Source organism: Danio rerio, chromosome 14 (assembly GCF_049306965.1).
Source record: "Danio rerio strain Tuebingen ecotype United States chromosome 14, GRCz12tu, whole genome shotgun sequence".
Classification (NCBI taxonomy): domain Eukaryota; kingdom Metazoa; phylum Chordata; class Actinopteri; order Cypriniformes; family Danionidae; genus Danio; species Danio rerio.
In genome coordinates, this window is record NC_133189.1 from 16,910,810 (window position 1) to 16,923,451 (window position 12,642).

At 34.5% G+C, this 12,642-nt stretch overlaps 1 protein-coding gene across 1 annotated transcript in view; it reads right to left on the reverse strand.

The window, feature by feature from the left end:
- znf185 (zinc finger protein 185 with LIM domain) overlaps positions 1–10,000 on the reverse strand; it is a gene marked incomplete in the record, with an annotated part of 20,235 nt that extends 10,235 nt beyond the window's left edge. Inside the window, 14 exon segments of the mRNA NM_001077536.1 lie at positions 1,070–1,127; positions 1,269–2,787; positions 2,896–3,314; positions 3,398–3,457; positions 3,621–3,677; positions 3,822–3,902; positions 3,992–4,072; positions 4,161–4,208; positions 4,347–4,406; positions 4,496–4,528; positions 6,553–6,657; positions 6,764–6,875; positions 7,190–7,225; positions 9,943–10,000. Coding sequence (NP_001071004.1) covers positions 1,070–1,127; positions 1,269–2,787; positions 2,896–3,314; positions 3,398–3,457; positions 3,621–3,677; positions 3,822–3,902; positions 3,992–4,072; positions 4,161–4,208; positions 4,347–4,406; positions 4,496–4,528; positions 6,553–6,657; positions 6,764–6,875; positions 7,190–7,199 — 2,643 coding nt within the window.
- Positions 10,001–12,642: the final 2,642 nt, after the last annotated feature.

Consider the following 12,642-nt stretch of genomic DNA (forward strand, 5'->3'; position numbering starts at 1 on the left):
CCTCACTGACAAAGGTCCAGAATTTGTCCCATACATAAGCTGACTTCAGCTAATCAGGTTTGGCAATGCTAACAAAAATTTTCATTTTACAAGTTGATGCAAGTGAAGTCATCCTTCGCTACTGTATTGTTTTTAAACAAAGAAAACATTTTACTAGTAACTTTTCAAATCTTGGACTTATTCTTGAAAAAAAAAAAAGCGAACCATATTAAAATTAATTTGAATACTATTTTGACTATCCTTATCCATGAATTTACAAATGTACTTTTTTTACAAGAGAGGCAAGAAAAATCATGAAGCTCTATATTATTATTTTAATTATTATTATTGTTGTTATTTATTAATATTATTATTGTGTTTTCATAATTTTTTTATTCAAATGGCCAAATTGGGAGGAAAGTTGAATGTGCTGGCCAGTTTGTTATTTGCCTTTTAAATGAAAATAGGTTACACTTCTTAATTTAAAACTTTAACAGATTTATTTTTTTTCCTAATGATATATGACGCAATTCAATTTTATTTTAAAAATAAGTAGCTATTTGTCACATTTCTTTATTCTAAATCTTTAGGAAATATTTTTGGTAATCCAGCTAAAAATAGTGCTTGAAATGTCACTAAAATGCAGTATGATAATTAAATGGAAATTGAGGTGTATAACTGCGAAAAGGTCCAATTTTTGAGAAAAAAAGCCACCCCTTTCACCAGGCTGGCTACAGGCCTGTAATGGGCTAATCCGATTCAATAATTTATGCTAAACTAAGCTAAGCTATGTGCTCCTGTTAGACCTGGATATTGGCTGAATGAATTCCAAAATGGTGAATCTTATCTCTAAGTGACATCTAAATAAATAAATAGAGTAGCAAAATTGCACTTTACACTATATTTATATCTCTAATATTAAAGGCAGTAAGTGCGTTAAGTCAACATGACAGTGAGGTCATTCTTTGCTCTGAACCCATTAATAGTGGGATGCTTGAAACCCCTTTATATGTGAATGCCACTGAGATTAATGAGCATCATATTTACATGACAGGGCCACAATGTATTAATCAGATTGTCTTGTATACCTGGCAGGCTCAGTGTCGAAGGATATCAGGGTGTCAGACAGGGCAATCAGGCTTTCGGCACTGCAAATGACAAAAAAAACAAACAAACAAAAAAAGCATGATCAGAATGTAGCTCTAGATGTTTTTATCTAAAGAAACGTACATTCAACCTGATAAGGAATGAGTTCAATTTTATTCAATATGAACATTAATAGAGCAAACCTTTTGTCTGGAACTGGTTCAGGTTTGGGCTCTGGTTTGAGCTGAGTTCCAGATTTAGGTTCAGGAGTTGTTTTGGTCTCAGTCACTGGTTTAGGTTCAGATGTGGGTTTAGGATCAGTTGATGTTTTAATTTCAACTGCGGGCTTAGCTTCAGCTGTTTTGGGTTTAGTTTCAACTGCCTGAGGTGCTGTTTTAATTTCCACTGGTTTAGGATCACTTGCTGTTGGAATTTTTATTGTAGTTTTAATTTCTTCCACTAATTTAGAGTCAGTTGCTGTTTTAGTTTGTGTTGTAGGCTTAGTTTCAGTTGCAGATTTAGGTTCAGCTGTTGTTGTAGGCTTAGTTTCAACTGTTTTAGGCTCTGGTGTGGGTTTAGGATCACTTTCTGTGCTCATTTTTATCGTAGTTTTAATTTCTTCCAATAGTTTAGACTCAGTTGCGGTTTTAGCTTGTGCTGTAGGTTTAGGTTCAGTTGTGGATTTTGATTCAGTTGTTGTTGAAGGCTTGGTTTCAACTGGCTTAGGTTCTGATGTGGGTTTCGAATCACTTTCTGTGCTCAATTTTATTGTAGTTTTAATTTCTTCAAGTAGTTTAGACTCAGTTGCTGTTTTAGTTTGTGCCGTAGGTTTAGTTTCAGTGGAGGATTTAGGGTCAGCTGTTGTTGTTGGTTTGATTTCAACTGGTTTAGGTTCTGATGTGGATTTAGCATCACTTGCTGTTGTTGTTTTTATTGAAGCTTTAATTTCTTCCATTAGTTTAGACTCTGCTGCTGTTTTAGCTTGTGCCGTAGGTTTAGGTTCAGCTGTTGTTGCAGGTTTGGTTTCAACTGCTTTAGGTTCTGATGTTGGTTTAGGGTCACTTGCTGTAACTATTGTAGTTTTAGTTTCCTCCACAAGTTTGGAGTCAGTTGCTGTTTTAGTTTGTGTTGTAGGTTTAACTTCAGTTGTCTCTGTAGGCTTTGTTACAACCACTGTAGGTATCAGTGTTGGTTTGGAATCACTTGCTTCTCGAGTTTTCATTATAGGTTTAATTTCAGTTGTTTTTGTTACTTGTGTGGTGGGTTTAGTTTCAACAACTGTCTTAGTTTCTGATGTAAGTTTAGGTTCAGTTGCTGTTGTAGTTTGTGTTGTAGGTTTGGTTTCAGTTGCTGATTTAGGTTCTGATGCTGCTGTAATCTGTATAGTAGGTTTAGTTTCAGCAAGTGGTTTAGGCTGAGATGTGGATTTAGTTTCAGTTACCGTTGTAGTTTGTGTAGTAAGTTTAGTTTCAGGAACTAGTTTAGGATCAGATGCTGATATAAGCTGTATGGTAGGTTTAGTTTCAGTCTGTGGTTTAGGCTGAGATGTGGATTTAGGTTCAGTTACTGTAGTAGTTTGTGTTGTAGGTTTGGTTTCAGGTGCTTTTTTAGGATCAGATGCTGCTGCAAGCTGTGTGGCAGGTTTAGTTTCAGCCAGTGGTTTAGGTTCAGTTACTGTTGTGATTTGTGTAGTAGGCTTGTTTTCAGGTGCTAGTTTAGGATCTGATGCTGCTGCAAGCTGTGTGGCAGGTTTAGTTTCAGCCAGTGGTTTAGGTTCAGTTACTGTTGTGATTTGTGTAGTAGGCTTGTTTTCAGGTGCTAGTTTAGGATCTGATGCTGCTGCAAGCTGTGTGGCAGGTTTAGTTTCAGCCAGTGGTTTAGGTTCAGTTACTGTTGTGATTTGTGTAGTAGGCTTGTTTTCAGGTGCTAGTTTGGGATCCGATGTTGCTGCAAGCTGTGTAGTAGGTTTAGTTTCAGCCAGTGGTTTAGGTTCAGTTACTGTTGGTGCTGATTTTGAATCTGGTGTTTTTGTAGTTTCAGATGCTGGTTTAGGTTGTGATGCAGATTTGGCTTCAGGTGCAGTTTTAGGCTGTGTTGAGTTTTCTACTGCTGGTTTAGAATCTGTTGTGGGTTTAGTTTCAGTTGTTTTAGATTCTGTGCTAATTGCAGGCTTTGTTTCAGGTGCTGCTGGGTTGACCTCCTTCACCACTGGTTTCTTCACAGGGGATTCTTCATTACTTGATTTCACACTGCAAATAGAGTAAAACTCTATATGTAAGAGAGTTGATAAAATAAAGCATGATGAATTATTGACAGAAGTTGTGTATTTTACCTTTGCTGTGGCACAGATTTTACAGTTGCTGGAGTGTCATCATCATCACTGATAACTACCCTACAAAAGCATATAAAGTATATGGTAAAGTAGGAGAACCAAACTTAATTTAAGCATGTACAAAATGATTAATCTTTTTCTGTTCCATATAATTAATGTATTCACTTCTTATGTTTTAATCTACTTAATTTAGTACCAGTTAACCCAAATATTACTTAGGTACCTTTTGGCAACAAAGGAAGCACTAATGTCATCAGAGTTGTTGGGTTTGTCTGTAGATCTGAAAACATTTCACAGTGTAAACATTTACCATTTTACATGTCAAAAATCATGACATGCCCATGGTACCCTTCTAAATGCACAGCTTTATATTAGAAATTTCAAAACCATATTAACGTTAATCCTATTAACATAAGATACTTACTCATATTTCTTCGTAGCAGACATTACGTATGAACGTCGATTTCCTGACGAACCTCTAAGCACACTGGAGGCTGCCTCCATCCTACAAGCAAAGGAGACATATTTTAATGAATATGAACATGATATAATAAAATTAATAGATAAAAAAGGTAGTGATGTGTGGTCTTTCACCTCTTATCCATTTCCTCTGTACTCAAAGTTGGTTCAGACTGCACTGTTTTTCCATTACTGGACCTAATTGTGTGAGGTGCTCTGGAAGAATACAAAATATGGAAATAAACATAATTGAATTATATTAGTGTTAGAATATGTTCAAACACGTTGTTTTTGGCTTACTTACATTTTCTTGTAACTTTCTGATGGTTTTTTTGCCAAGTTATTTACTCCACTAAAAGAAGAGAAACACAAATCATACTTTACTTTACTTACAGTATACACTTTATATTCGCAGCTCAGTACATGAAATACATGCATGTTGATCTTACAGAATTGAATTAAGTGATAAAAGTCAATAGAATTAGCTTACACAAATCCATTGCTAAATGACGTCGATGGTGGTTTGGAATCAGTTTTTGTGTACACCCCTCTGCAAAAGTCAATTATTATATATAAGGAATTTCGATAGATAAGTAGTGTTAACAAAAACAATGTCAACTGACCAAGTAGTCTTATTACCTGATTATGTATCCAGATGTGTTTGTTTTTGATCTGTAAAAATAAAAACAGTGTTTACATTTTAAAAAGACAGCATTTCACAGATCTCATTTATATATTACAAATGTATTTACTCCATACACACATTTTCTACAAGCCAATCTACATGTTAAAAAGCACACTAATACATCATTTTAGATTTTTATGCATCTATTGAAAGAAAATCTTATACCTGAAATCACACATTGAACAGTAACCTTGCCAAACGTTGGAGTTTGTGAAAGTCAACTCACAACAATTTATGCTTATTATGAAGTAATTAACTGCAAAGCTCTTGACACGGTATCCTGCACTTCACATTATTTATAACAGAACTGATACATGCATTGTGTACCCCAGGGTTTGGTTATTGGCCCCTACCACTATTTTGAAATACACAAGACTGTAAATACTACAATACACTGTTTTTCCAGTACTATGCCAATAAAAAGGAGTTCTATTGTTTATTCCAACTTGATAATCGTACAGTGGCAGCAAAGATCTAGGGCTCTATCATACACCCGACGCAATTTGGCGCAAGGTGCGATGCAATTGTTGTTTGCTAGTTTCAGCTTGGCGCAAGAGTCGTTTTGACGTTTAATGCTACGCTGATTAAATAGCAAATGCATTTGCGCTCATATGTGCGCCCATAGGCGTTCTGGTCTAAAAAGGAAGGCGTGTTGAGGCAAATTGCTGGTGCATTGTTATTTTGAGAAACTATAATGGTTTATGTTCTATAGACCAGAACAAAGCCGGTCTAAAGTCCAGCTCAGTTAGTTAGTTGTGCGCCTTACTTACATACTGCTTAATACACACAAGATGTAGAGCAATACCCAAATATCTCTACATATGAAAAAGAATAAAAATATTAAGGATATATATAGGATATAATAAGGATACATAGGATATAAATGTAAAGGATTGAAATATTACAAAACATATTATTTTCTAGCCTACATAAATATACAAACCATACTTTCATGCCTTCTTCATCTCTGAGGCTTTTTCAGTTTATTCGTGACAATTTGCTTTTGTATAATGTTATTATTATTAGCAGTATTATTTATTATATCCATTATAAATTTATATTTGTTTTATTAAAAACAAGCTTAGATTTGCCCACCTGGCAGGTTTTAGACCATATGGTGCATAGCATGTGTATTTGGATATAACTCGTTATATCGTTATACTCGTTATATAACTGGTTATTATTGCTCATTTATTCGTTTGCTGGAAATTATAACTGAATTTAGAAATAGTTTTAAACAAATCTTTGCGCTTAACAAACAAAATTAATTATTTATAGGCTAATTGATGTCTGTGCATACAAGGTTTCCCTATCCACGAGAGTGAAAGTAGGCCTAAATAATGAGGAGGCTTATCTCTCATTCTTAAGATGAAGATGCTCTGTTTAACTGTTTTCTTGATAGAAAAACGCTGTTTTTCCACTTACGAAGTCCGTCATTTAAATAGCAAGTTTGCTATGGCGCGATGCAAAGGGAATGGGAGATGAGATCCATAACTTATTAAGAAAATAAGCTCAACACTTTTAGACCATGCGCCACGGCGCAAAGCGGATTTTTCCGTCCTTATATTAGCAAAAGTGGATTCTGACACGCCCTGAATGCGTTTGCGCCCTGCGCTTTTCACTTTGCGCATGGATTGTCAAAAAAGAGCCCCTTGATTTTTCTGGTGGTCATCTCAGTTAAAAACCTAGTGGAGTCAAAGCTTATCATCTTCTGATGAAGTTCAGAGCACACAAACATTTAGTTAACACATCCAGATCTATCAAAAATTTGGGTGTAGTGTTCGACTGGCAGCTCAACTCCACAGACAACATCCCAAAAGACAAGTCGTGCAGCTTTTTTTTCTCTTATTCCATTCTTCTGTAACTATAAACTGATAACATTGCTGTGCCAGCATAAACACCTTAAATAAACCCCAAAGAAGACTACACTTTCTCATTTAAACATTTGTAGCTCTGACCTGCTCATTGAATAAATACAAATATGGATGTTGTACAGGGGTATAGATCATACTTCTCTGTGTCAGTTTTGGGCTGAGGCGATTTGGTCGTGGGTGATGAAACAGGACTTGTTTCTTCGAAAACACTACTAGAGCGGTTTGCTCGCACCTCAGCAAGCCTACAAAGAAGAAAACGTTACAAATATTGGTAAGGCGTTACCATGTTTTCCCATTTGATTACATAGATTAATTAATGTCCTTGTAAATAGTACAGCAACTCCTCACCATGGTTTCTCCACGTCAGTATTTTCTGGCTCTTGTCTCTGTATCCAGCTGCCATCTCCTTTCAGAGCAGTGCGGACTTTAGTGGTTTGGAAAACCGACTGTCTGTCTCCCTCTGCAAACAAAGCAGTTTATCAATGCATAAAGACATCTTTTAATAGCACAAGACTATTATTTTAATTCATTCAGTGTCAGGATGACTACTCTAAATGTTCAAACGAAAAGGTACAAATGAATGTTAGTGAGTGTGTTAAGCAATGTGTGACATGCTGCATGACAGGATTTGATGCTGACGCAGGCTATCATTATTCAGGTTGTAAGAGTGGAATGCCATAAATTAATAGCAGTGACTTGTGAAGTTTGACTTGTTTCATAAGAGTTTCAGTAGCGAATCAAAACACTGGTATTTGAAACTTCATTGGTACTTACGTTTGGACATTGCTAATGGAACTCAGGTCAAGGCTTCTAAATAAAAAATAAAAAAGACAGTCATTAAACATACATTTTTAAAAATGTAATGATATTTATTATCCATTTAGGCCCACATATGGTAAAAACTTCAGTCAAATTGACTACATTAACAGTATAACTAAGGCAGACTATATTTACATATTATATACAAATATACGCACAGTTGATTATTAGCCTCCCTTTGAATATTTTTTCTTTTTTCAATATTTCTCAAATGATGTTTAACAGATCAAGGAAATTTTCACAGTATGTCTGATTTCACAGTATTTTCTTCTGGAGAAAGTCCTATTTGTTTCAGTTTGGCTAGGATAAAAACAGTTTTTGATTTTTTAAAAGCCATTTTAAGATATTTTTTTTTTCGATAGTCTACAGAACAAGACATCATCATACAAAACCTTGCCTAATTACCCTAACCTGCCTAGTTGACCTAATTAACCTAGTTAGGCCTTTAAATGTCACATTAACCTGAATAGAAGTGTCTTGAAAAATATCTAGTAATATATTATTCACTGTCTTCATGGCAAAGACAAAATAAATCTGTTATTAGAAATGAGTTATTAAAACTGTAATGTTTGAAAATGTATTGAAAAAAAACTTCTCTCCGTTAAACAGAAATTCAACTTCAACTGTATATGTATGTATTTACTTTTTCAGCAAATCAGCATTTTGAAATGATGTCTAAAAGATTGCTTGATACTGAAGACTGGGTTCATAGATGTTTATTCAATAGAACATTTGGCTGAGAGGAATTGATTTCATTTTAAAATGTATTTGGTCACACTTTATTTTAATGGTCCGTTAGTTGAATTTAAGTTACATTGCATCTACATGCCAACTAGTTCTCATTAGATTATAAGTAGACTGTTAGGTTGGGGTAAGTGTAAGTTTAAATTAACTTGCAAAGTTTCTCATAGTCAGTTAAATGTCTGTTGAAGGAGCAGTATCAACAGATATTAAGCAGACAGTCAACTAATACTCAATTGGACCATCGAAATAAAGTGTTACTGTAATTTTTTTAATAGAAAACAGGTATTTTAAACCTATATATATATATATATATATATATATATATATATATATAGATGAAAAGCTGTGATATTATTAAAAACATTCAAATTAAGTATGCAGAATTACGTGCCTGAAATGATCAATTGCAGGCACACAATTTATCCAAAAGCAGGTCATGAATTGTCCATTCAAATTAAAATGTCACACAAAAATGTTGCACTTCAAGAGATTGCCACACACTTCTTCAGGAAATTCTCTATGAAACTATTCATTTCAACATCACAATCGTGAATGGCACACTCATATAGTTTCAGTAACACTACTTAAATTACTTGTTTGATTCCTACATAGGCCACAAATTATTCTTTTTGGAGCTTATGTTATAGTAATCCAGCAACCAAAATTCCTAAGTAAATTTTTTTAATCACTTACACTGTAAAAAAAAAAAAAAATGAAATGCTAAGTTCCACACAACTGATTTGTGTTGGGACAACATAAAGGAATTAAGTTAGACTCAGACTCATCTTTATTATCCTGTTTAGGGAAACTAAAATTGCAGCAAGGTGCCGTAACACAGGCAAAGTTCCATTTACACATTAACAAAATAAAATATTACCACACAACATACAATACATAATTTTGTTGGTCCATCTCCCATTATAAAATAATTTCTAATTCTATTTGTCCTGCAAATTTAAGTTGATTGAACATTAAACAATTAAGTAGTCCCCCAAAAACACTCAAGAATTGTGATGTTTATGTTCATTTTAAATAAGTAGTCTGAACAAACAACAAACCACATTTTCTGAGTGTAGAAGAGCCTGTCCATCCTGCCAAAACACATACCCACAATATATAGTATGCACAAACTGAACAAATGACTGTTCTGAACATTTTGCTTGAAAACGTAATCCTGAACATGATCCTACCAAGTTTGATGACACTGGGAATGGCATTACCACCCATCATTTCTGTAATTGGTTGCTTAACATCCTTGTGTGTATTTGTTTTGTAACACTTTGTCACACTAATACTTTGACTCAACAGTCTACTTTCTCATGACCAACGCCATATGACGGGTGTCCACACTCGGTCCTAGAGGGCTGATGTCCTGGAGAGTTTAGCTCCAAATCTAATCAAACACACCTGAACTAGCTAATCAAGCTCTTATAAGATATACTAAAAACTTCCTGGCAGGTGTGTTGAAGCAAGTTGGAGCTAAACTCAGCAGGACATCAGCCCACCAGGACCGATTTTGGACACCTCCGCCATAAGAGAACCTTTGATTTATAACAAAATTCTAAATCTATCTCACCTGAGTGAATTTGACCGTTCTCGATTTTTCCAAAACAAACTCAATTAAAAATAAAGACATTACTATTATTAAAAGCTAAAACAAAGTCCAAACCAAAACAAAAGTCTCTCCTATAGCTCCCAATGCACAACAGCGACACAAAATGACCTTCGTGAGTCAACACAGCTTAAACACAAGAGGAAGCATGTTTGTATAGTGACAGTGACAGTCAGTCAAAGCCAAATCAACACTATCAACACAACGACACTTTCACTTGTACTATAGAAGATGAAACAAGCAGATATACAGTATAACTAGAATAAAATGGTAACCTCAAGTTTAATTAGCCAATAATTAGTCAGCAAACAGTCCTAGAAAATAAAATGTTAAGTTTTATCAGATGACCCACCTGATTAATATGATTCTATAGCTGCAGTTCGGTAACAGATGCACTGATCAGTGTAAGTGATTTAAGCTGACTGATTGAGCTGTGAGTTGAGCACACATTAAGGGGAGGAGTTCGCACTCTCCTCCAGCAAGCAGGTACGGGTGTGGGCACGAGACCTGCCCAGCCAGTTGGGTAGGCCTGGCCAACCAAACCTATAGGTGTGTACCTGCTTGTGTGTGTCTGTGTACTTCGTGTTTTGGTTGCAATTGGAGTTTTGATACTCTCTCTCACCTTTTTTTGCTGAATTATGTTGCAGTACATCCCAAACCGAGACATATCTGCAGCAAACAATTGCTGGAAGTGATGTCACTGGTTGAATCTCCTGTACAAAACAGAAAGATAGTTTGTAATCAAGCTAAAACAGCAGGGTAAAGATGAATTCCAATTCAAATTTAAAATTAGTTTGAATAATAATTTGACTATAGTTATTATTTTGGTCACTTTATTTTGATGGTCCATTTGTTAAATTAAGTTATATTGCATCTACATGTCAACTGATTCTCATTAGATTATAAGCAGACTGTTAGGTTGGGGTCAGGGTTAGTGTAAGTGACATAAACTTGCAAGGTTTCTTGTATACAGTTAAATGTCTGTTGAAGGAGCAGTATCAACAGATATTAAGCAGACAGTCTACTAACACTCAAGTAGACCATCAAAATAAAGTGTTACCTCTATTTTTAACTACACCTTTTGATTTATTAACCCTGTTTTACATCATATTTTGGTTAATGTTGATGTTCTATTCGAAAATAAATTTTTATAGTTTGATTGGTAGTTTTTATTAGTCTTTAAGGTTGATGGAATTAATGATATGCATAATGTCATTAGTTTTGGATGGAGAAAACAAATGGTTTATCTGATATTAATATTAAGTTGATACGTTTTCCTTTATTTGAAATTCAGAAATTCATCATAAAATGTGTTCAGGTCTTTGCTTGAGATAACAAATTAATTGAGCAAATTCTGTTTTACATCATTAAAAACATACAGTGTTCAGCATATACAAGTACGCCCCTCACAAATCTATCTTTTAAAAGCATATGTTTAATAGGAAACTAAACAATATTTTTTGTGCATATACGTTAGATTAGTCAGTACTGAAGCCAAATCTGGAGCTTACTGTATCTAACAATAAACTTACGATAACGGTCCAAAAACTAGTACACCCAAATTTATGTTTTAGAAAAATATTCAATACAAATTTTAAAAAGAGGAAAACTCAAGAAGCAAAAAAAAAAAAGGAAAGGAAAAATTTAGTTGACATTTTTGTAGGTTGTAATTTTTTCAATATTTTGCTTAAATTTAATTGTATTATCTTTCAAATTATGTTTGGTGACTAAAATATTAATTTAATGAATAAATCTGTTAATAAATCACTTATCATTAGATTATCTCTATTAAATGTAAACAGCTAGAGCTTTCGAAAGCAACACCTGCCTACAAACTAAGCTCATTGAACTCATTGGAGGTGAACGGCTGAGTCAGTGTTTCTAAATAAAGATTATGAGACCAATCTAAAGCGCAGTGTTTTAAAACCAGTGGAGTGTGTATACCGTCTCCAGGAGACTCACTATCCCAATGACCAGCATTCTGCTGCCATCAGCCACATTCACACCCCTGTGTACATACGAAGCAGTTTCACTGAGGGTTACACCTAGGCTATGAGACAGGAACAGGTTTGACGACTGTGGGTCATGCTGATAGCGATTCATATCTTGAAGCTGGGAATGTGAGTAATCTGAACAACACCCCCACCTCCCATCCAACGCCTGCTGGAGGAATCACAAAAATGTATCTTTGGTAAAACATTACAGTCATTTGCTTTTTTATGCAGGATAAACCATATCATTCAAGGATACCGAGCAAGAAATAATTTCAAGCTGATTTTGTAGAGACTACAGAAGCTGTTAGAGGCGTGAATATTCAACCGATAATTACTATTATCCCTATTTTTGTGGATCATCAACTTTTTGTTTTTCTGATCGTCATCTTTTTTCCCACAATTAACAACAATAGTGTCGTCATTTTACATACAGTGTTTGTATTTACAAACCCAAAAGTCTGGTCCATATTAGCATAAAATGCAAATAAATATATCTGTTAATTGTCTCATATTTTTCATCCATCGACTTAAAAGTCTACCAAATTACCTGTTTAGTATAGCATGATCATAGCTAAACAAGTTATCCTTTGTTTCTGGAAGACAAAATGTCATGAAATGAAAAATGAAAGAATAAGATTCCACTTCTGGGAATTTGAAATTTGATCAAATGTGGGATCCAGTCCTTTTTTTCCCCCCAAAAACACCATAAAGACTAATAGTGTTGTTTAATTTCTGAAGATTTGTAAGTTGTTGTTTTTTTTCTTTTCTTCCTTTACATCTATTGCTGTGTCTCTTCGTTGGGCATATATGTCCTATTCATATTAATCGAAAATTCAAATCATCTATTCAACTTGAATTTAATAACTTTTGGTCAATATGGTCTGTAGATTATGAGAATAAATTAACAAATTAACATTTGTCAAACCGCCTGGGACAAGTTTGTTCAAATGGGTTTTAGACAAAATTCAAAATAGTAAAAAAAATAGTTGTGACGAAAAATGATGTCATAGGGTGCCTTTGAATAAGTTTGAGCCAAAGAATCAGTTGAGAATTCTGAT